The sequence below is a fragment of the Fringilla coelebs genome (genome assembly GCF_963513975.1).
Source record: "Fringilla coelebs genome assembly, chromosome: Z".
Lineage (NCBI taxonomy): Eukaryota > Metazoa > Chordata > Aves > Passeriformes > Fringillidae > Fringilla > Fringilla coelebs.
Genome location: NC_140031.1, coordinates 21,102,607 through 21,128,301, shown reverse-complemented (window position 1 = coordinate 21,128,301; position 25,695 = coordinate 21,102,607). Strand labels below are relative to the sequence as shown.

At 36.4% G+C, this 25,695-nt stretch overlaps 1 protein-coding gene across 1 annotated transcript in view; it reads left to right on the top strand.

The window, feature by feature from the left end:
- ADAMTS6 (ADAM metallopeptidase with thrombospondin type 1 motif 6) overlaps positions 1-25,695 on the top strand; it is a 138,011-nt gene that overhangs the window by 40,699 nt on the left and 71,617 nt on the right. Inside the window, exons 8-9 of the mRNA XM_084225104.1 lie at positions 18,635-18,678; positions 22,127-22,232. Coding sequence (XP_084081230.1) covers positions 18,635-18,678; positions 22,127-22,232 — 150 coding nt within the window. The remainder of the gene's footprint in view (positions 1-18,634; positions 18,679-22,126; positions 22,233-25,695) is intronic.

Sequence of the window (25,695 nt, the reverse complement as noted above, 5' to 3'; positions counted from 1 at the left end):
TCCCAGAAACAGTCTCCAAAAACTCAGTGCTGCAGTCCTCTATAGCAGAGATCATGTGTACTGGCAGCACTTCAGAAGGAAGCAAAATTACTACTGGTATCTACTGTGCATCAGAATTTACATTGATGTACCATGTTCTCCCATCCTGCTTTCACCTTCCTAAGTCTTCACAATCTTGATTTTGAAAATTAGGGAAATTTGTTGGAGTGGGTGCAGCATGGGAAATCATACCAAGTCAGTACAAACCGGAAAGAGAATGGTTGCTTGTCAATACTAGGGGAAAAAAAAATCCATAATTATATTGGTAGTAGTATTTTTATGAAAACGTGCATTTGGATAAAGTATCCTTGAAGAACTCTGTTTGTTGGTAAGTAACATAATTTATGTAATCCACTAAAATATCTTGCCCTTTTACAACTGTCCTTTTGCCCTTAATATGTCACAGCATATCTTGTTGTTAGGAATTACATCAGTTTTATATGCTGAAGTCAAGTTGAGAAATTCTAGTTTTTCAGTGCTGTACACTCCCTGAACACTATATGAGACATAATTTTGTAGTTGCTCTCAACCCAAAATCTTGATGATCACCTACTCCATGCATCTATTTTTTTTCAAGTAGTTACCAAGTAATTTCCTGTTACATTTGGTGAGGTTAAATCCAAGAATGCCAGCTCATGATTGCTTCATATTTCAAATACAGCTTTTTTTAGGTAACTGTAGAAACATGGTCAGTTTTCTGAAGTTTTGCTTTCCACAGATGAAATTTTTTGGATTTTTTTTAAAATAGCCATCATAAAGCTGTGGTTTATTATACTTGAGTAAACTACCATGTGTATGCATTTGAATGTGTTTTCACATTAAGATAGTAAAACACAAGTGAGGCAAGCTATTTGAAAAATGAAACCAGGGAAGTGAAAAATAGAAATTGAACATTTTACAAGTACTGTAATGGTCTTCATGCAGATTTTAAGTTTGGCAAGGGCTCCAGTAAGACAGTTTGCTATTGTTTTACTATGCTGTGTTGGAGAACAAAATTTGAAATATACCTATGACCTTTAAGGAAACATTGACAGTGCAGTTTGTGCTCCATTTCTAGTACTTTTCACTGACCAGATTTCAGATTGTATTGTATACTTAGCAAATATATAAAACACAGGAGGAATTGGTTCACAACCATCCAGAACTAATCACTTGCTTTATACAATTTAAGTTAAAGAATTTGAAGTCTGTACACAAATAATATTCTGCTATACTTGGCGAAGAGTGTCAAACAGAACACACCAAGAGGTTATGTACTTTTCTTTGACTACTGCATATGTTTCTAGAAGTAGTTAATTTTGCTGAAAAGTATGCTTCAGGTTGATTATGAACAAGTTTATTAATCCAAAGGTCAAATAAATTCAGAATATTTTCTGTAACTGGTTCTTTATGTTTTTATTTTTTACTTTTTTGTCCTCCAACACAGTTATACTCAGTACCACAGTCTTATATGAAGGAAAATAAAAAGGCATAAAGGCCTTTTCCAGTTGTCCCCTTGAGTATCTTCATGTTTCTGTGTCCAAATATGAGGCTTTTTTAAGAGGCAGAATATTCAGAAATGACATCTTTTACTGGGAAACTAAAGCTCCTAGGTTATTTAGAACTAGAGGCCTTAAAAGCTATTCAGGCATATTTTAAGTATTAATTCAGCTAAAACATTAGCCTACTAAAAACACAGAACCTCCATCATATAAACTGTAGTAGTATTTCAAAATAAAAAGCTTAGATTTTCAATAGGATATAGAAGGTACTTAAATATTGCTTTTAAAACTTTTTCTGTTTTACAACAAAAATAGGATTTGCTGGTTGTATTATAATTAAGTTATTGCCTCAGTAGATGGCACTCTTCCCTCTAAGTCACCAAGGTGCTAGGTCATCTGTATTTAAGGTTCCCTTTTTTATCCGTATGGAATTGATCCTGACTCCCACTGCTCATTAGAACATGAGTACCAATTGTCATATTCTGACAAAATTTCTGTTTAACTATTACATTCTTGCTTGTCTCAGTCTTTGCTATGGCTGCTTGATAACATTTTTTCTCTGTGAAGTGCTGTGTGTGTAAGTATTAAAACACTTGTTAAGCTCCCTCATACATACACTCCTCCACCCTTCACTCCTCAGCTTGCACCTAACAGGGCTTGATTGCCATATCTTTAGTCACCTAAGCCTTAGGATTCTGTATTCATGCCAAGGTGAAAATTCTCTGTGTGAAACTTACTCGTTCAGTTGTGTTGATACTCTGCACTGTCGTATCCAAACAGGATCTCTTGTTACGGGTTCTTATCTGCTAAAAGGTCTGATTGTGCCACTACAGGCATAAATGCAAATAACTTGTAAATCCTTTTAAATATGAAGTACAGTATTTAAATGCCTGCTTTTCACATGCATGTTATTGGAATTCACTTGGAAATTGAACTTTACTGTGAGTGTGCTTGGGTCATATATAGTCACAGTGTTACAGTTTTGAATGTTTGTACCTTTGTCCATGCTGTGCTGCAGTTGTCTGCATCCCCTGAACCCACGCAACAAGGGCTTACTATCTCTTCATTATTCTTAGTACTTATGCCAAAGACTATTTTTATACCATCCACAGATTTCTACTCCATGTGCTTTTTCTTTTAGTCCTTTATGTAGCAGATAAGGGTAGCCTGGATTCTTCTGCTTTTGTGCAGCCTGGTCATTGAAAAACTGTATCCACACCTTCTTCATACTTTTTCTCTACTTTCCACAGTAAGAGAATTTAGCAAGTTACAGATGGAAATAAGAACCAAGTTTAGAAATATGCCCTTATTGTAATGCTGCTCATTCTGTTTTATGATACAGATTTGAAGTAGCATTATTGGACACATCCAAGGATTTTTGGTTTGTGGTGGGTTTTTTTTTTGCTTGCTCATTTGTGTTTTTTGTTTGGTTGGCTTAATTTTGGTTTGGTTGTTTTTTGGGCTTTTTTTTTTTTTTTTTGGTTTTTTGAGAGGACAGTTAAATCAGGAAAGACAATCTTAAGCTTTTTATAGTATTCAGTGAGAGCTTCCACAAAGCAGAAAGAATGCTATATGCTTATTTTTTATAATTATGCTTTAGATTCATCTTCTGCTGTTCTTCATGGATTTAGTTTTACTCTTTAATTGGAGTTTTTCTTTCTCTTTGTAATCTGGTAAAATGAAAAGACAAATGCTCTTCAGCCTCCCAAACAGAAATTACAACTACAGTGTACTCCTCTGATGTTTTGTGATGTTTTTTTCTCCTGATACCTGTGATATATTCTCAGCCAGCAATCTGTGGCTGCTTTACTAAAAGCTATCAGCTATCTGCCCCTGGGACTGGTGATCTGTTAAATGCTGACAAGCACTGAGGAGTAGATTCTCCCAGAATCAAATTTCTTTCTCTGGTGACTTTGAAAGCTGAATCATTATTTTGTGCCAGTTCCTGCTTTAATGCTCTTTTAATGTAGTACCAGTCACACCTTGCATTTTTCTCTGGTTTAGATAGCAGACCATCTTTCTTTCTATAGAATTTTAGATTGGATTTAAACTTTTAGATGTGATTTCTAGATTCTGGGTTTCTAGATTCCTGCCTGCCTGCCCGCTGCCAAAGACATCTTTATATGACTTGAAATACTTAATTACCTGTTTTTTCTGCCCAAGCCTTTCTTGGGCAAACAGACTATCCTGAATATGTCCCCACAGCTTAAGTCCACAATTGTTTTGAAGCAGTACCTTCATGAGTTTTCAGAGTTTGACAGTTTACTGTTAGTCCACAGTCTGAGTTTTTGGGCATGTGCTATTTCAATTTGCTGGCAAGATACACTTGTGCCCTGGGTACTGCAGAAAAAGGATGTTTCTACACATGTGCACTTTTATATATATTTTCTAATGAGAAATCATTGTAACTTTTATAATTTGGAATTGAAAGCTTTTTATTATCTCTCAGAACAGAGTTGTCATTCAGGACAATTCTCTGTTTAGGTAATTATTACAATTAGTATTTCTCCAAGTAGAAGAAGATATATGTTCATGTTACAGAAGCTGTTACCATGATTGACATTGTTTTTAGCAATTAAATTACATGAATCTATTAATGATCTTTGAGTCTTATATCAGTTTTGGAGGGATGCTGTGAAAACACTTGTTCATAATAGTTCATTCACTTGTGAACAAATGGAGAGTTGTTTTTCCCTTGTAAAAGCAAGTTATTATTAGTTCTTAGGAATAAGAGATTTAATTAAAAATACTTACATATCTAGAAACAAAAAACCATAACATATTGAATTGTTTCAAGTCAAATACTTAATTTTCCCAAGTTTTGAATTCTGACCCCTGATGCCTGCCCCTTCCCCTCACTTGCCCCCCCCAAGTGATTCTCAGAAGAGTGAGATAATTTCTGATCTTTTGTTGTTTTAAAAAATTGAAAATGTTGTCAGTAGCATATCTTAGCAGTGAGATGTAATTTTGGTAGTCTGGAATTTGTGTAACCAGACTTGTTACTCACTCACTTGTGATGAAATTTGGATCTCTTAGTAATGGATTTAGATTTGGTATAAGACTAACTGAAGTGTCAAATCCTGGTCAGTTTAATGGAGAAGGAAAAATATTCTGATCATTTAAGAAGAATATTTTAATGTGTTTTTGTTTGGATTCTTTCTGAAGTTGAGACATAGCTCATAAATGACTTACAATTTTGCATGTTTTGGAGTTTTAAGTACATATTGACCAACGTGACTTTTCTGTCACACAGATCTACATAGAGTAAGGCTCATGCCAGGGAAATATAAGAGTCTGTGTAATAGTTAGACATATAACAACAAGATAAAAGAAGTTAGTTTAGTCCATGCAGCTGACTGTTTCACTGTCAATAAGCTGAGAGTTAATGCAGTTATCATTTTGGAGGACAAGATGCCTTAAGGTCAAGGCAGGAAGGATAGAAAATGCCAAAATTCATTTTTTCTTTTCCATATGGCAAGTAACAAAACCTTGTTTTAAAATTAGCTTTGTAGTGAGTTACAGAACCAATGACTATCCAATACTACTGTTTGAATCAAATTGCTGCTGTAGGTATTTGTAACATTATGTTAGGACATCAGGTGTAAATCGTTAAAGTTAATATTTTTGTTGTTTCTGAACATTTTGTTCAGGTTGTGTTCTGAAAACTGTAGAACTTGTATTTTTGGGAGCTGATAACATTCAGCTTCCAAATGTACATGATTCTTTTTCAGACCTTTTAAGATGGCTCCTTGGATAACACTGTGGTTGCACTTGGATTGCCTTCACAATACTTCAGCCAGACCCATGTAAATCTCTCATTTTTTACTCTCAGCAGCTTGAAAGAGGGAGTGCTAAGTTGTTGGATAAATAGGCAGGAAGAGGTACAGGCAGTTCCTTAGCTTGCACATTAATTTAGCTGCAATGAAAGGTATTTGCTTATATTGTTATTTTAGGACAGTTAGTCCTGCTTAGAAATTGCAAGGTCATAAGTAATGCTGACAAATGTTCATTGTCCAGATTCTTTCTGAAGAAATTTCTACCCTATGAGCTCTTTCAACCACCTGCCAAAGCAGAATGAAATATGTTACGCAATTGTGACCAGTGTGTTTGAAATCAGTTAAGAACAAGAAATTGTACTTCAAAAACCAAGGAACTTTTCAGATGTGTGAAATGCAGTCTCTTAGGCCATGGAAGCCTTTATGGGTCTTCAACCAAGACTGGTTTTGAAGCTATTCCATTTTAGTCACATTTTGGTTATGATTGTTAATTATTTAGTGGTTAAAAAAACCAAGCATAAAACAATAGCAATAGTATGAGATGCACTTGGTCAGGAGAATTGTGATGTTTTGCAATTCTATTTTTGGTTATGTCTTGAGTCAATTAAGCAGATTGTTTGGCAGTCCAAAATACTTTGTTCCTTTACGTGTCCCTTCCTAACTAAATAGAATGGTGCTGTGCTAGAGGTAGTAACTTCACTGAAACATGTGGGTCTTCTTTATAGTCTGTGCATTGCTGAAATTACCATCTCTCCCCTCATTACTGGAAGGAAACTCTTTTCTTGCACATTCTCCTAAGTAGCACAAGAACTTAGATTCATGACTCTTAATTATATAAAAATTTTTAACTAATAAAAATAACCTTTTAATTCAGATTTTTTTGCTTTAGGCTTTTACAAGTTAGAATCATAAAATAATAGAATCATTCAGGTTCAAAAAGACATTTAAGATTATCAAGTCCAACTGTCAACCCAGTATCACCGCCAGTAGACTATATTTTCAAGTGTCATATTCACATGTGTTTCGAACATTTCCAGAGATGGTGATTCCACCACTTCCCTGAGCAGCCTGTTCCAATGCTTTACAATCCTTTTTGTGAAAAAACGTTTCCTAATATGTAATCCAAACCTCCCCTGGCACAATTTGAGGCCATTTCCTCTCATGTCACTTGTTGCCTGGAGGAAGAGGCTGACCCTCACCTTTCTACAGCCTCCTTTCAGGCAGTTGTAGAGAGTGATAATGTCTCCCCTGAGCCGCCTTTTTCCTGGGCTAAACACCCCCAGCTCCCTCAGCTGCTCCTCGCAGGACTTGTGCTCTGGACCCTGCCCCAGCTCCACTGCCCTTCTCCACCCCCACTCCATCACCTCAGTGTCTTGTAGGGAGTGGCCAAAAACCGAGCACAGCACTCGAGGTGTGGCCTCAGCAGTGCCCAGCACAGGGGGACAATCCCTGCCCTGCTCCTGCTGCCCACACCATTGCTGATCCAGGCCAGGATGCCATTGCCCTTCTTGCCCACGTGGGCACAGCCTGGCTCATGTTCAGCTGCTGTCACCAGCACCCCCAGGTCCTTTCCAGCCCCTCTGCCCCAGCCTGTGGAGCTGCCTGGGGTTGTTGTGACCCAGGAGTAGAAGTTGGCATTTTGCCTTACTTGACCTCACACCATTGGCCTCAGTCCATGATCCAGCCTGTCCAGGTCTCTCTGCAGAGCCTTCCTGCCCTCCAGCAGATCAGCACTCCCACCCAGCCTGGTGTCATCTGTGAACTTGCAGAGGTTTAGACACATAATTGATAAAGATATTAACCAGGACTGGCCCCAACACAGTTCTGAGGAACACCACTTGATTTTTTCCAAGTTCTTCCAAGCAAAAGTGAGAATTTTATTAAAGTATTTACGTTTGTAAATGACTTGTATTTATTGAATAAAGCTATGCTTGACAATAATAGAAACACTAAAATAACTTAAACTGAACAAATGAGAACCAGACTACTTTATAAAACAGAAATAACAGTTAATAAATTAAAAAGAAAATCAAATAGCGGTAGTTCCTGCATGCTATCCAACCTCTTTTAAATCATCCTTACTTTATTTATTAAACTTCTAATTTTTATCCTTCCTTTTCTATAAATCTGGGGAGAATTTAAGTGTTTTAGTTCAATTACTTTACATAAATGAAACTAATAATTAAAAAATAATAATTTTGTGGCTTTAAGACAGTGAAATTCTCCCCATTTTTCAGCCACAATTGAAAGAAGTATTTTCTTGGATGTGATTTTTTTCTTGTTTGTAGGTCTTACGGTATTTACCTGGCATTATTTATAATGGTTTAGCTACATTAATTTCTAAAATTTAATGAGGCAAAAAGAAATAAGGAGGGCTTATTTTTCTTTCAGCCTGAACTTCCTGGATTTCTTACAGTTAGTGTTTTGGGCGATAGTGTTGGCATTGCAGAAGAGAGTGCGCTTTACAGAGAAATGTCAGGTGTTTAAAAGTTCACAGTCATCTAATTGGGGAATGAAGTTCAAGAGCTTTTATGTGTAGTTATTAGAAAGATGTAGCATTATTTCTACTCAGAGTGGAAAGGAGAGGGAACCTCTTCCCCCAGTTTTCTGAACTGATGAAAAAATTAATGCTATACAATAACTATGGTTCTAATGATGCTTCAATTTTGAGTAATGTAATTTAAATGTAATTTACTTTCCAATTAATATTCTGAAGAGTTGTGTTACAATGTAATATTTTTTTTTTAATAATTATTAATTAAATTATGTGAAGATTTTTAGGTAACACCAATTTAGAATCTGTTGGATTCAGTCCAAAAGGGAACTCTGGAGGTGTTAGTCCAATGTTATCCCCTAAGCAGAGTTGAGCTATGAGATCAAGCTAGGTTTCACAAGATTTTACCCAGTCAAATCTTGCAATACCTTTTTGGTGAGACCACTTTTCTACTTGACTGCCCTCATAGGAATAAAGGTTCTCCTTGGAGCCAGCCAAAATTTCTGTTCAGCATTTAAAATTTTATAAAACTCATGGGAATAATTATTTTAATAGTCTCATGGTAATATGCAGTATGTGGTAAAAAATAAAACAGAAGTTCAGGTCAATTTTAATATGACGAGTATACTGTCAATTTAAAAAAGTAATGGAACTTTTCTTTCATAACATTTGTAGGGGGAACCAAACTAATTTTGGAAATATAACTGTGAAAGTTTTCAGAAAAGACAAAAGTGGCTAAATACTTGGTGGGCTTAATAAATGTAGTGAAAAGGAATTTATTAAATTTATTTTCCCACTTCAAGATAGGTTAGCTTTGAAAGGCTTGAAATCATAATATGGATTTAATAGTTTAGGTTGAAGAATTCATATACAGAGCACCCTGACTCATGCATCCCTTTGCAAGGTAGATCATAGTTTCTGAAGTCCACTTTCTTTCCTATCTAGTTCTGTGATTTTTTTTTCTTTTTGTCAGGAGTAATAAAATAAATGGCACCAGTTTCACTCTTACATTCTTTAAGGTAAGAGGAAGCAAGGATGTATGCCTGCAGATGGCCTGGATAGATACAGTTGACTAATCCTAACCTGTTTACAGTAAGAGGGATTTATGAAGAGTGACTGCTGTAAAGTCAGTTAATGTTCTCATGGTATTCAGCCCTTCATTCACAACAGTTAGTTGCTGTTGACATTAAAATGATTTGTAAAAAATAAGTTATTTTTCCTGAAATGAAAATGATAAATGATAATGATAAATGATACATGATAATAGATGTTACACATCTGAAATGGTAATGATAATGAAAATTATAAATGATAATAGTATTATCATTTGCTACACAAACTTTTTTTGTCTTCAATAGAGCTAATATTTCTTCCTGCCTTGTATTACATGGAAAAGAAGATGAAACAAAGATTTGCACGCAGTTCTGAATTGTATGGGTTCTGCTTTTCATACACACACTTCAAAGACCCATGTGGAGTGCAAGTATTCCATTTGCCAGCCCTTTTAAAAAACACAGAAAATCAAATTAAGTTCCTTCCGGTCTTAACATGACAGGTTGATGTGTTCTAGCAAACTCGGACAAGATCTCCAACATATTTTTCTTCTTGTAAACTTGTGTATTTCTTTTAAACTGATCCTCTTTGTTAGAGCAGTCTTTGTCTCTGCTGCCATTTAATTCTTTGTATTTCTTTTCCTTTCTGTTCACAAGCAGACCACAGAATATACTACCTTCAGACTTTATTAGCTGTATTTTGCATGTCATCTGGAAAACTACCACAGATGTCCAGCACTCAATTGGCTTTCTATTGTTCTTAAAGCAATCTGATCAAATTGTTTGCTGACATTTTTTGAAGAGAAGTCCTTTATTGTAACTTATTGTAACACATGCTTGTAGAAAAAAGCGCTAAACTTTTAAAATATATTGCTGTGAGTATGCTCTTAAGAAAAAAAATTATTTTGATTCTAGTCCAGGTTAAAAATCATTTGGATGGAATGACTGTCTTTTGTTTTTGACCTTTAGAAGAAGTCAGCAAATAAACTTTATTGCATTGACTGAAGAAGGTTTTAATTAATGCATTAAGCTACTGAAATTTAGCTCTTTGCATAAATATAATTTACTCTTTAATTGAGTCCAAGCACAGGGTTCTTATTATTTTCAGGAAAAATAAGTTGTGACAATATATATGTAAGATTTTCAATCTTTTTCTCAAAAATTTTGTACAAATATCAACCAGAAGTAGCAAAACCCAACCACTGCTCCTGTTATTGGATAATAATATTATTTTCCTGAGAACATTTGGACTACTTGTCAAGTATACATTGTTAATCTAGCAAATAAAATGTATTAAAAATTATTGGAAAAAGAATAAAGAACCTTATGCAGTTGGGTAAACTGGACATGGTATGCCTATATCTTGAATAGTTTGTGTCACTCTGGCCTTCTCATCTCAAAAGGCTTTCAGAGAATTGGAGAAGGAGAGCAAGGATGACTGCAAAATCTGTGACTTTCTTTACGAGGAATGACTAAATTGAGGTCTCTCTTACTTGAAGAAGTCAGCTTTTGGAAAAGTATGGGATTTTTACAAATCTGGGACAGCACTAGAGTGATCTAACCAATTACAAGATTGTATGGGGGCATAACTGAGGAAAAAATCGTTCATAGCATCTTTCACCACAAGAACTTGAGGCTGTCCAGAAAATATAGAAGAAGAAAGACTCAAACCCAGGAGAAGAGAGGCAGCCCTTCTTAATGCAAGGTTTTGCTAATGTTGAAACTTCTTGGCAAGTCACTTTATGGAAGCTGGACATATGTATAGGTTGAAAGGTTGGCTAGGCATGTTCACAGCAGAAAAATCCATTGAAAGTACTAAATACACAGAAGCACATCTGTCTCAAAATTTCTAAGCCAAAAATAGTTGGGAGAGTACTGGTATAATTGACATTTTATGCTTGCAGTGGTGTTATTCTTTCTTGGGCCTTCTCTTAGTTCTATGTGAAGGCAAGGTATTGGGATAGTGGAATCTGTGGTCTGGCCCATGTTGCAGTTCTTAGGTTCTTCTGTACCAGGTGTGGTCTGTCATTCTAATGAACTGATACTCTTTACAGCCAAGACAGCCTTTTATGCCATATGCAGTGGACGTAAGGGTAAATAAGGTGTATTTATTCTGTGTATAAAGATATGTGATCTTCTCAGAGATCGTAAACTAATTGTTTACAATATTCAGAAATTTAGGAAAAAAGGCACATCCACAGTAAAATCACAGAAAGAAATCATAGAAAAACTTAGAAATATATGTGCAATATGTTATTGCTCTAACTTATCTAATTTATTTCCGTAGAATACAGCTAAAACTTGGTTGGTAATCATAGCTGTTAGCTGTATTTCCCTTCTGCCAGAGGTCTAGACTAGTTGCTTCCTATTTTCTGCTGTGTGGCAGGATGCCCCCAACCACACCTATGTAATTAGTTTTGCTAGCTTTCCTTTTCCCCAGACTTGGTTGCATTAGCACACTCTAAAAAAAACGATGCCCTACAAGCTGCTTAAGCTGTTCAGTATCAATGTCCTTTGAAAAAAAGCTTTATGTGTTAGTTGCTGGACTTATCCTGAACGTACTGATAGAGAAATTATTAACAGTGTACTTAGAGTAGATGTGTAGAAATTTCTGGTTTATTCTCTTGCCCAGTTTGAGCTAGCTACATCTGTATAACTCCATCTAAATTTTGGCTCAATACTGAGAATTCAATAAAAGTTTAAAATGCTTCTGAGGTTCAGAAAGCAACAGATCTAGTATTTCCTACACTGTGGTGATCGTGCAAATGCCAAATCTCTACATTATCCCTGAATATTATTGAAATCACCATTCTCACGCAGGTAGGTGGCTCTATATTTCTGATGCACTTTCATAGTATTTTTTGTGTGGATCAGGAGTTATTCTGAGTGTTCTAAGGGCGCTAATAATACTACTGATTGTGACAAACTTGCAGCTGGTATTCTATTACTACGTTGCCGAAATTGATGAATACACATGACAGCTTAATTTATTTTTTTTCAGAACTGTGTTTATTTTTATGTTTTTGACTGCATTTGCAGTTTACAAAAAGTAGTATGGAAGTGTTTCATTTACAGTGAAATTATTTAAAAGATTTATTTAAATCAGGAGAACTAGAGCTTACAGCAGCAATAGTTTTTCTGGCTCTAACTCAGAATTTATCCACCCAAGCTAAGTATCAGAACGAAGTCCAATAGAGACAGACTTTGGTTGTCTATGGCAGCATTAAAGACATGGAAAACTAATAATAGAAAAAGCTATTTCTGATGAGTGATGTGTAATATGTATGTTATTCTTTTCCTTCCTTGGTTTAAATAGCTCTTTTTGGTTTGAGGTTTTTGAGGAAGGAACCAAATAAGACATGTTCTTTATTTTAGGGCAGAATGCTGTAGTGGTGTACCACTTTCTGTAAGGCAAAGGATGGGCTGAAGTAAACCTCTAAAAAAGACATAAAAAACCCTGTGTAGTAGAGAGTGTTACTGTTGGTAACCTGTGCAAATCTAATGAATGACCAAATTATCTTAGGAGTTTTTAATTCCATTGCAATTCTCTAGTATTAGTGACATCCAGTTCTCTAGCATTAGTTACATTTTCTACACTTGCAAAATGACCACTTTTTTAATATAGCCACGTATATGTATGCAAAATAAAAAAGGGTGAAAGTACCAGACAGTCACTGTTTGTTTTTTTTTTCTTTTTTTAGATCTTCCATACTTTAGAAATAGGAGCTGGAGTTGTAAGATAGCCTGAAGGTTTTGATCCATTCAAGAGGAATCTGAGATTCAGTCTGATTTGTTCAGTTTATGGTCATAGGTGTTAGAACTAGGTTAATTTAATTTTTCATAAGAGGTACCTTTTTGCCTGGTCTTTTACCTTTATTCAAAAATGGGAGATCTGTGATTGAGTGCATAGATAAATCATGTTGCACAGCATGAAGAATAAAAATTAAAAAACATGCAACCCTAATGAACTTGTTAAGTTTATTGTTGAGCAAGAGTGTGTGAGAAGGATAGTCCTTATTTAAAGAGCTTAGTCTTAAAGCCTATAATAATTAAAAAGTGAGTGTCAAAAGTATAATTTGGTTTAAAAGAAAAAATAAAACTTTGCTTTCAGAGAAAACATCTCTGGAAATAGTCCCTAAAAATGAAATATCAATAATCAATATTTAGCTCTGTTTACTCTTAGCTGGGAAAGAATCAGTTCTCTTTATTTTATTTTCTGACAACCTTTTCAAGCAGATGAACTGGCAAATTGTCTAGTATTATATACATGAAGTATGTGTTCACCTACCTGAAGCTTATAAAGAACTTCATGTCCAATCATGCATATTAGTTGGTTTTGCCTAGCCTGAATTTTCTTACATTTTTTTTTACTTTTTTTTTTTTTACACATTTTTTTACATTTACATTCCATCCATCTTGGTATTTTTTCACTGTGACTCTATTTTGGTCTCCTAAAATCTTTTCCATTAAGAAATATTCCTTCAAAGTCTTGGTTATTTATGTCAATATTTATCTTAAATATTACTCATGCTTATTGGTTGCTCTCAGAGTACTGTTGGAGTAGTTTGATGTATGTATAAGTAAACAGCTGGTGTTTCATACTGATTTTGAACAGTTTGCTTTTCTAATAAGAGTTTTCATGCTTTACTCATTTACTGTACTTGAATCAAAGACATTGTGTGGATTATTCCTGTTGATGAATAAAATTCTTTAGAGTGTATCTAATTATAGTATTCATGTATGTTTCCAATCCTGTAACAGGTATATTTCTATCTCAGTGTTAACTTGATGGAAATAGTCCCTTCTGGCACACTGGACACTTCCAGTAACATATAGCTAGTAATAATAGTGTTTTATAGAGACTCTTTGCAGTTAATGGGCCAATTGGAATAATGAGACTGGTAGAAAGGCAATGTTATCCTTGAATTTATAAATACAGATTAACATGTAAGGAGAAATAATTCATTTTGCCTTTGTATCCACTACTGTTTATGCCACTGTTATAATAACTTTTTAAACTGTAATACACACACTTCAGAAAGTTTGAAAATCCCGTCAGTGCACGTGGTGGTGACAGAAGTGCCACAGTGTAATGGCACAATTCTGAGAAATCCCATGTATTAATCTGATTAAAAATAAATTTAAATAGCGATTTCAAAGAGAAGAAGCTTTGCTGAAATAGTGGGACTCAGCTTTGCTGATAAAGGCATGACCATATTCCCCAGACAGACACTGAAACAATTTGTTTTTTTCAGAATAAAGAGGAATTAACAAAGGGCTGAAGACAATAAAAGAAAATTCAATTAAATGATAAGATGCAATCTCTGTCTCTGAAGTACCCTAAGCCACAGAGCTGGGGACTTCTGTCAGGGGAGGTATCAGTATGAGCTGTCCTGTTTCCTTTGCAGACACTCAGAAATGACTGCTGTGGAGGGAAGGGCAGATAACTGGATAACCTAGGACAGTTTTTCTCCAATTAAGCTCTAAATAAATCTTAATGTTTGGTTGAATAGCTTGTAAGGAGTATTTAACTTCTCTAGCTTCTAGAATAAATTACTTACATTTTTGTGCTAAGGGTGGAGGGAGGTACAATTGAATCATTGTGATGATTTCTTATAATCAAATCTGTGAATTAGTATGTCTCTTTTCTTAAAGTTTATTTTTATTTTTAATGTGGGAATACATTTGCAGTCATGGAACTCTGTGTGAGCTCCATAGCTGCACAACTGCATGCATTAGGCCTGAAAACTGACAGTGTTCAGGCATCAGGAAGAATCGTCTCTCCTTTCTCTGCAGGAAACAAATGGCTGTATTCCCCTAAGGTGGCTGGGATTGGCTGTAACTGCAGACAATTTACCTGACAAGTTTGAGCAGTGCGTACCACATTCACAGAGGATTTGTCTTTCTTATCTGACTTAAATGTCCTACTCAAATAATCAGCGTCATGCCAGTCATCAGATTTGCAAAGGAAATGGATTTTTTTTTTCAGGTTAGAGTTACAGATAAGAGAGACTCCTTAAAGAGATAGTCTGTAGCTTACATCTACACTAATACCTTAAATAAACATGTCAGTGGCTTTTTTACTGCACTAAGTACCACTGGCACAGATCTTGTGTACACACTACTAAGCTGGCGTCTCCAAAACTGATTAGTTTTGTATGTTTTGCCTATTAAGAATCGTGGCCATCTCCACAACTTTTCATGGGAGCTCTTTGAGGTCAGTTGTTCTCATGGGTCAAATCTGTACAAGGAGCGTTTCTTAAAAAATTGTGATAGAGTTTTAGAACATCTTGATAATGCAGGTAGTGGAATTTCAGTGTCCAGTGTGATCCCTTTCACTTTTTAATACAGTGTGCAAGTATATTTTAGCATGGTGCCTGTCTATCCTGCCAGAAAAGACTAGGTTTTTTTTCTTTTTAAGGTGTCCCTGTATGGTGCACTGTTTGATCCATGGCATGACAGGAGTGTACTGCTGCTCCAGTCCTTGACCAGCCTGTTGAACAGATAATGGTCTGTCTGTGCAGTTTCCTTCTGGCTGATGTGTCAGTCAGAGTTGTCAGTGACAGTTGTACATTCATCATGCATTTCCTGTCTGTCTGTGCAGCTCTTCAGCAGCCCCACAGGAATGCCCACCAGTGCCAGACCACTTCCCCATCTGCCTCATGAAATGACTTCTGATTTCTTCAGGGCAGGCATGGCCATGTAATCAACCATCTTCCCTCCTACCTCTTTTCCATTCCACTTCCCCAGTGCGGTCACATTTCAGGGGCACTGCACCCACTTTATTAGGAGTTATATGATCTTCTTTTCTGGCTTGGGCACAGATTTTTCTTGGCTGTCTCAAAATGGTCTGGCTGCCATCTTATCCCAAGTTATTTACCTATGTAACTGTGTTCTTTTATTCGAATTTTGCGTGGTGTCTCTTTTACACCATTTGTCAGTGAATTGAACCAACATTTTTGCAGTTGTCATAATTCTGACTGTTTTCATAAACTTTAATGGTTGGTTGAGGATATTACTGGCTTGAGACTCTACCTTTTGGGTCTATAGCTCCTTTAGTATTTACAAGGAAACTGGCGATCAAACTGCACATTTGTGCTGCTTTTTTTGGGTGTGGGCATTTTGTTTCATTTTGTTTGTTTGTGAGTTGCTTTTTTATTTTTATTTTTTTCCCGTAGCAATTAGACTTATCTAATCTCATGGGCAGTCTTGATGATTTGTATTTTCAGGGGTTTCTTATCTTAAAATTACTAGCTGTCAAGTATTAGTATTACATCTGTAGTCTTCTGCATTTGGAACCCAACATCTGAGAACTAAATGGATTCTTTGAAGGTTCAAAATAAAGTTAGAAGAAGTGGTATCAAAACAAAAGAAAAGTTAGTCTGTTTTTAAATCATACAGAGAAGCATATGAGGAAGCGAGCAATTTGGTTTATAAGAATGCTGTGAGCTTTCAGACAAATCACAAGGAGAAACCATTCATATGAAAGTAATAAGATGAAGAAATGGAGCTGGAAGATGATGTAGATAAAGTAAGTCATTAGACTGAAATTTTTTTCAAAAGTTCAAAAAATTTATTCCTGGTAAACTGGGGGCTAGGAGAGTGTATGAATATTCTTACAGGAAATTAATCATTGTTTATAAAATTCGAATATTTAGTGATGGCATATTTAGAACATGTTACTACCCAGGTATGTTCTTGCAAAAATAATTGGTGTATTGGAAAATAAAGTTATCTTTTCCTTAGTTTTATTATCTAATTTAAGTTTCATTATCATCACATTTTCTTAAAAATGCTAGGTTATGCATAATGAAGAACACACACTTCCCAGCAGAAACTGAAGAATACCGTGGTCTATGTTTTTCAAAAATATATCAGAAGCAAGGGACTTACTTAATATAATTCTCTCCTGTCACAGTTCTTTGTGAAATTTAGCCTTAGGTGAGGAGTAACTTCAGATTCATACCTGTAGGACAATAATTTGATTCAGACCATCAGGAAAGTTTTCAGCTCTGCTGAAGTCAGTGACAACATTTTACTTGAGTTGGGTGGAATTGGCATTATTCTCAAACATCCACTTTATCTAGGGATGTATGTCTTTAATTGTTTTTCCTTACTGCCATTGGATACTAAAAAGCAGACAACCTGTGTATTTCAGAGACTTTTTTCCATTCAGTTCTCAACTATGTTCTAAAGAATTTAGTTAGAGTTTTTCTCGCTAAACAAGACTGAGCCATCTACTTTCTCCGAGGAACAAATTTTGCTTGAATTTCAATAGGATTTAGTTCAGACAGTCTCCTGAACACAGAAATAAGAAGTTTGGTTCCTTAGTTATGTAAAAGGCAGGAAAGGTTCGGTAAAAATCCTTCTTTTTCTCTGAATCCATGTCATCTTGGAACTTAGGGACATTTCAAGAGAAATAAGAATGCTTTTTTATAAGAATTCTGATTTGGTTACCTTCCCCTCCTCCAGACAGCAAATGGGAAATCAGTGAACATTTGAACCACTTTGATGAAATTAATGCACATGAACATTTAAGTTCAAAATTATAGCTTAATCCCACAAACTGCTCCACACTCAGTACCCTTTAAAAATCAAAGGAATTCCATGTGGTCACAGCAGTCTGCATGCATAGAGGGTTTATTGGATTTGTTCCAAATTTTAAGCTTTGTTATTTTGTCCATGGATTTGGCTTGCAGACAGACCATAACTCTTTTAGCAGTGAAAGGTATATATCTTGTGATCAGACTCCTATGTGATAGCAGTCCTTACAGTATTTTTAACAGACAGTGTCTGGTAGCCCAAAATTAGTAACTATTTGAGTTTAAAATTAAAGCATAAAGATGGTATCTTTTCATATTATTTTTCATTTGGCTTTCTAAAGAGTAGAAATTATTCTGAAGCATAGTATGCTTCAGAAATCAAGGAAGTCAGTATAAATCCTGAAAATAAATAGCATTTTGGGAGTGTACTTTTATCGCTATCCATATTATAGGATTGCATATTCAAAATATGAAGGTGTAATTAATGAATTGACTGCTACATGACCACTGCTATTTTAAAAGCTATGCCACAGAAAACATTTTAATTTCATTGCTAGCTCCAGATATTTACTTATTAACTACACAAAAACTCACTAGCTTATGTATTTGAAAGACTGTATCTGCAATGACAAAAAATTTTCCTTTAAAGAAATTTTGTAGCTTTTTGCAGAAATGGTTTTCATTTTAGGTTGTTAGCACATATTCTTAAGATACATTATAATTATGGAAGGATAATGAGAAGGGCGCTATAATGACAGTTCATAAGATGTTTTTTAAAAATGGTATAATAATTAAGAGTTCAGTTTTTAAAATAGAACCAAAGTCTAAGTAGTGCAACTTGCACTTATCAACTTGTTTAGTTGATAAGTGCAAGACCATAGGAGGCTTCCAATTATGTTGGATAAGTAAAACTTAGGGTTTAAGAATCAGTAGCAGTCTGTAGCCATGCTGTTGTAACTTCATGACAGAATGGTAGACTGCTTTATGGAGCTGGTGATTACAAAGATCCACTTTAACCATTTTTTTCTTGCTGGCAGGTGTCCCACTGGCCTGAGGCCAGCGGCTGTGAGTGTACTGCAGCTTGTGGTTTACACCAGAGTGTAGAAAAGGCCGACACCAGCTGGCTGCACATAATTAAACTGATTGCGGTCTGACAACTTGGACTATGATACAGATAGCTGATAAATATACAAAGTATCTTACAAACCTGATTCACTGACATACTTTATCTACTTTTTTTTCTTAACAGATATGATATCTGCACTTATAAAAACAAGCCTTGTGGAACACTGGGTAAGATTATAAAGAGAAATTTCAGCTCATATTTGTTGTTTCCTGGCTTTATACTTAACTATTGGTTTATTGACTGATTAGATCTTTTTAAGTTTGTACTTTCCAAGTTTTTCAGTTTTATAAACATGAAAAATAAAAGATAATCTAAGTGGATTTTGGCTTTGGTACGTTGCTGGGAGTTTGAATTGTGTGAGCTGGTGCTGTGTATTTCATCTCTGACAGCTGTAATACTGATAAAACTTAGCAGATGACTCAATTTTACTTCTTACAGAAGAGAACTTGCTGTTTATTTCCATTTACTGGTGTCCATAATCTAGTTTAAAAAACAGAACAAAAAATCCTCAGGAAGGTTATAAAACTATCCCCATAAACCTTACAAAAAGGTTTACAAAAAAAAGAAGTGGACTTCGAGGTCTACACTGTTGTGTTGTACACAGCAAGTACATGTTTTTCATGTTTTTCCTTTCACAGACTTAGAAAAAAATAGTACACTGATAGAAAATACAATAACATTGAAACTACTTAAAACAGTGCTTTGACAATGGAGAAGGGCACATGTCAACTTTAGATTAAGAATGGAGAGCTATTGTTCTCTCCATATCTCAATATGTCACCAGTAGTTATTTACTACAATAAATAACTATAGATGACCTACAACTATAGGTTGTTGCCTCTAATGGTGCTCTAACACATAAAGGGAACATTATTCAAAGATTAATGCTTGTTTAGATTTTTTTTTTCAGTTTGCATCCTTTCATAAGCCTCTTTCTTGAAGGTGATTAAAGACAAAATTCTAATTCAGCTAGTTCATATTATTAATTTTTCTCATTCAGAATTCATCATTGTATTTTCTTTGCCTTTCTCTATATTACTGTATATCACTATTACTGATAGCCTTAACCTATGTTAATTTTTTCTGTAAGTCTCTCACAATTCAGTACAATGCTTCTGGCAGAGGAGTATAGTTTACATGGGGAAAGGTACCAGAATTGTGCCTGCTATAAGCATAAACAAATCCCACAGCATTCTTTAGTAAAACGCAAATCATGCTGATTTTCCATTATTTGACATTGGAGGTGATGAAACTTAAGAGATGATGTTTTAGAAGTGGCTTTGCAAGTGTTAAAAAAAGAAAGGTTGAAAGAGAATACATTAATGCATGAACTATTTGATATTTTTATGTGATACTTTTTGACACAGATCATTAATGTACTAACTCTTACTCTATCAGATTTTGGCATAAAGGCAAATTTTGCTTCACTTGAATCCAGCGTAACAGAGGAGAGATTTGGCAAATATTTTATAAAACAAAAAGTTTAATTAAAAAAAAAATTGAGTCACATATGGTGTCAGTTCCAACTTACTGTTATAGGGGTCTTGGCAACAAAACCATGACAATTTTTCTGCATTATAGGCATTGAATTGGAGAAGAGACAAGGCCCTGTAGTCCTCTTTTGCAAGGCATTTGATATGCTTAAGTCCTACTGACATCCAATAACTAAAGTTAATCATATATATATATAGAGGATTCTGTGAAAAAAAGTCACTGAGACGTCTCAGAAGGTCAAAAGAGACCTGAATAATTGATATTCTAGGAAGAGACAGAGGTAAAAGATTTCATGTGGCATAAACATCTGTATCGTATTTCAGACACCTGAGGCAGGGAACCTTTCATGGAACCCCTTAGAAAAGATCTCAGATATCTGTGCAGTGTGTCTGTGGCACAAGTCCTTTTAAAGTCTCAGTCAGACTTTAAAGACTGAGTTTTTTAGCTTGATCTCTGTCACTTTCTGCAACCATGGTATTTTCCTGTGGTCTTCTCATTTGCTGAAGCAAGTCCTCAGTTATAAGACCTGAGGATGGAGATGACTATCATTCAAATACAGTGGACCTTGCAGGGGAGCATGGTAGTTGTATACGTATTGCCATGTTGTCTTCAGAATTCTTCAATTATAACACCATGGGTGAACTATAATTATTACATTTTTTGCAGGTTCCACACTGCAAACTCTCCAGACACACATTGTCTTTTGCCCATGTCAATTTGGCTATCAGAGTAGTTTTGCTGTGTCCAAACTAGATTTGTTTGGAAGAAAGCATAGAGCACATCCCCCTGCAAATGCTCTACATGTGCCTACAGGAGACCTGAGATCACCCACGGGGTGGGTTCTCATGATACCCCTGCAGTGTTTTTTCCCTTCAGGAAGCTTTGAGCCACATGTGTAGTGATGTTCTGTCTACAGGATTCAGCTAGCCCAGAATGGCCAAACCAGCATGCAGAGATATGTGAAGAGCCTCAACTTCAGTGCTTCACTGTGCTGATCCACTCCTATGGCTTCAAAATAATTGCTAATTTGGACACAACAGGAAGCACTTGTTATATTATGACTTCCTTACTGTTAGTCCAAATAGAACAATTTGAAGTCCCTCCTCATAGAAATAGTTTGCTTTCTCCCTTTCCCACTCCCTGTTCCATTCCCCTCATCTCTCAACCAAAGTTAAGCTTTTTCAATTTTTTTTTATTGTTACTTTTTTATTGTTGGGGTTGTTTGGATTTTATTTATTAATATATAAAATATTATTTTTTCTGGTTTTTGGTTTTTTTTTTTTTTTTTTGGTAATGTAGTTAACTCAGCAGGTAACTTCTCTAAAGAAAGGTTTGCTGCTTCTTTCAGATCAGAATTTCTAGGGGAGAAATATATTAAATAAACCTGATGTTTAAAGCTTTCTCTAATGGCACTAAATTATGGCTGTAGTATATTCTGTAATAATCTGTTGCTGAAAAATGTGTAAGATACAGAAGAGCCATAGTCAGTAAATGCCAGTGGTGTTCTCTCTCTGAAGAAAGTTTTTAAAAGCCCTTGTAACACAATAAGTTTTTAATGCCAGAAGATAATAGGTGATAAATGGAAAAGACTTCCATGCTTAAATGCTTGCTTGTTATTAACATGTCTCCTCTCTTTTCACTGATGCATTCAGTTTTGTTTTTTTAATTTTTTTAACGTACCATGTGAGGTTTTTCATAGCTAAAAAAGTTGCTTGTATGTTTTTATGAACCCACTAAACTTAAACAGATTTCTTTAGAAAAATAATGTGGATACATTTTGCTTTCTTCAGGCACAAGAATGTTAAAATAGAAATGCTTTCTTGAATTCCCTCTCCTGGCTCAAGTTACTAGGTGGTCCCAAGTTACCAGAAGTAAAATTTATAAATCTAACCCCTAGTCTAGACATTTTCCAGCACTGACTGCAGTTCAAAAAATATTAATGTCTAGCCGGCAAAGTGAAATTCCCCCCAGTGATTTTGCAAATGACTAGAAAGTTAACCTTTTGCCAACTGCTCCTTCTGTGCATAGAAGTTATTAAAAAGAATCCAGGCATTTATAACTAGGGCTTTTAAGACTGAAACACCTTGGCATGACCCTTTGTGTCTCCTTCTGTTTATTCAGGCTTGGCCTCTGTGGCTGGAATGTGTGAGCCTGAAAGGAGCTGCAGCATTAATGAAGATATTGGCCTGGGTTCAGCTTTTACCATTGCACATGAGATTGGTCACAAGTGAGTGAGTTTAAAATAGGAATACATTTCAATTTACCACCTTATGAATATTAGATAATAATTGATATATTTTTTTCCTGCATCATCTCTATTTTGATGTTCCATGTTTCTGTATATAGTATTCATGAGTAGTGTTACATTTTATTTAGTATGTATTACCAGGGGCTTTAAATTTAGAACTGAAGACTCATTGTATACCCTTTGATTTCAGATTCCAGTTAAATCTGTCCTTCTGAGACTTGACTCACAACCTTCCTACTCTGTTTCATATTTTTAAATATTTGGCTTTGAAAATATTTTCTCCCCCATTACTTTTTTTTTGCCTTTATTTATGAAAGAGAAGTGGTTAAAAGGTAAAATTTTTTTGCTCTTTTTATTTTGTCTTTAATATAATTCAAACTGCTATCATTGAAACATTGATTCTGTTGTCAATATTCATATGATTTAAGTCCTCTTTCACTCAAGCATGATTTATATAAAACAGGCATTGAGAAGTCAGCATCATTTGTTACATTTAAAGTATTAGCATTTAATTTTAAAGAGTATGTTGTTATGACACTGATAAAATCTGAGTGGTGCTTGGTATGGGAATAGACAGCACTCTTAGGGTGGTGTGATGGCTCTAAAATACTGGGCACCTTCTTTTACCAAGAATTTTTGTGTTTTATGTACATGAACAATGCAGAGTTATGGTTGACGTGCTTTTTCACCCATTAGCTGATGGAACTGTTAAAAGTTTCAGAGTGGACTGAAATAAAAGCTAGCAATCTGCTGATCAAAAAAAGGCCTTGGAAGTAAGCAGTTATTTTTAGCCCACCTATTATATTAGAAAATCACCAGGCAACTATGCTCTCATTTTTATTATGCATGAAAAAGCACATACACATGTAGTGTAGATGAAGTTTTGAATTCAAAAGCAATTTTTTAAGATCTGAACAATTCCTTCCTTCCTTCCTTCCTTCCTTCCTTCCTTCCTTCCTTCCTTCCTTCCTTCCTTCCTTCCTTCCTTCCTTCCGCCACTTCCGCCACTTCCGCCACTTCCGCCACTTCCGCCACTTCCGCCACTTCCGCCACTTCCGCCACTTCCGCCACTTCCGCCACTTCCGCCACTTCCGCCACTTCCGCCACTTCCTTCCGCCACTTCCGCCACTTCCTTCCGCCACTTCCTTCCGCCACTTCCTTCCGCCACTTCCTTCCGCCACTTCCTTCCGCCACTTCCTTCCGCCACTTCCTTCCGCCACCCCTTCCCTTCCCTTCCCTTCCCTTCCCTTCCCTTCCCTTCCCTTCCCTTCCCTTCCCTTCCCTTCCCTTCCCTTCCCTTCCCTTCCCTTCCCTTCCCTTCCCTTCCCTTCCCTTCCCTTCCCTTCCCTTCCCTTCCCTTCCCTTCCCTTCCCTTCCCTTCCCTTCCCTTCCCTTCCCTTCCCTTCCCTTCCCTTCCCTTCCCTTCCCTTCCGCCACTTCCTTCCTCCCCTCCTCTGCCCTTCCCACCAGCATTCCTTCTTGAAGGAAGAGCTCCTCCAGTCACTAAATATTCATAGTTCTCAAACTCCTGTAAATAAAAATTTGTCTTGTAGAGGTGACCTTGCTGTGAATTTGTCACATATATAGCAAAACCCCCAATCTTCCAGTACACTATCTTCATTCTCATTCCTATGTCATACATCTACATATTCATGGAATCACAGAATTACTAGGGTTGGAAGGTACGTACCACCTTGAGTGGAATTTCTTGTGTTTTAGTATTTGCCTCCTTGTCCTGTACCTGGGCACCACTGGAAAGAGTCTGACACTATCCACTTGGCATCTGAATTTGATATTGAGATATTTGCGTATGTTTTGTATGTGTTATTCCAGAGATACACAAAATTATTTAATATATGCAGCAATTTTATCATGCAAATGATAAAATTTTATCATGCATTTATCAATTTTATCATGCATGATGACCAGAATTTACTTGAATAGCTAGACTGGTTAGAATCTGATGAAAAACCCAACATATAGTGATAGCATATATCCTGTGATCATAGGAATGTTTTCACCATTGGTGTTTTCTGTGTTTCATATCTTTCAGCTTCTTATATATAAGGTATTTTAAAATTCTGAAATCTCAGCTCTTTGAGGCTTCCACCTAATGCTTGAGATGGCATGATATGTCAAGTGCTGATTTGATAGGATGTAGAAATAATATTCCTTTAGCTTTTATGCAAGTTTTTTTGTAAAAAAATCTTCAAGATTTTTGTGTTTTGTGGTAGCCACAACATCACCTGCCGTTCTACCGACGCGGTGACTGACTGAATGCCTCTACAAATATCAAAGTTGTTATTTCCTCTCAGTCTCCTAGTTTCCAGTACCTACTAGACATTATTTGCATATGTGAATAAAAGAATTGTTTCTGAGAGCCTTGTAAACATTTTTCTTTGGCTGTACCTCTTTTCTGATTTAGAATAGGAAATTGACTTCATTGTTAAGTGAAAAATAGAAGCATTTTAAGGACATATCTACATGGAAAATGTAACATACGACAAAAGAGTGCTCGATTACACAGAATGACAGAATGGGTCAGGATGGAAGGGACCAGAAATGGGTCATCTGGTCCAACCTCCCTACTCAAGCAGGGTTATCCTAGAGCACATGGCACAGGTGGAACCCAGATTGTTCTTGAATAGCTCCAGCGAGGGGAGACTTCACAGCCGCTCTGGGCAATCTGTTCTGGTGCTCACTCACCGGCACGGTAAAGAAGTTCTTCCTCATGTCTGGGTGAAACTTCCTGGGCATCAGTATCTGTGCTACCACTCAGCATCTCTGAGAAGAGCCTAGCTTGGTACCTCCCATTCATGTACTTATGTAGGCACTGATGAAGTCCCCTCTCAGTCATCTCTTCTCAAGGCTGAAGGGACCCAACTCCTTCTCAGCCTTTCTTCATAAGACTGGGGTCTGGATGCTCCAGACCCCTAATTATCTTCACACCCCTCTGCTGGACCTGCTTCAGGATCTCCATGTCTCTGTTGTCCTGAGGAGCCCAGAACTGGACACAGCACTCCAGCTGAGGCCTCAGCAGGGCTGAATAGAGGGGCAGGATCACCTCCCTCCAGCTGCTGGCAATGCTCTCCCTAATGCCCCCAGGGTACCATTGGCCTCCTTGGCCACCAGGACACACTGCTGGCTCATGGACAGCTTCTTGTCCACCAGGACCCCAGGTCCCTCTCCACAGAGCTGCTCCCCAGTGGGTCAGGCCCAGCCCATGCTGGTGCCTGGGGTTGTTCCTCCCCAGGTGCAGGACCCTACACTTGCCCTTGCTGAATTTCAGATGGTTCTTTGTCCATCTCCAACCTGCTGAGGTCCTTCTGAAGGGCTGCATGGCCCTCTGCTCCCAGCTCTTTGCCCTCAGTGAATGTGCTGAGCAGGCAAGCCCCTTCATCCATGTGATTGATGAATATACACGTAAAAAATGTACAAGTTG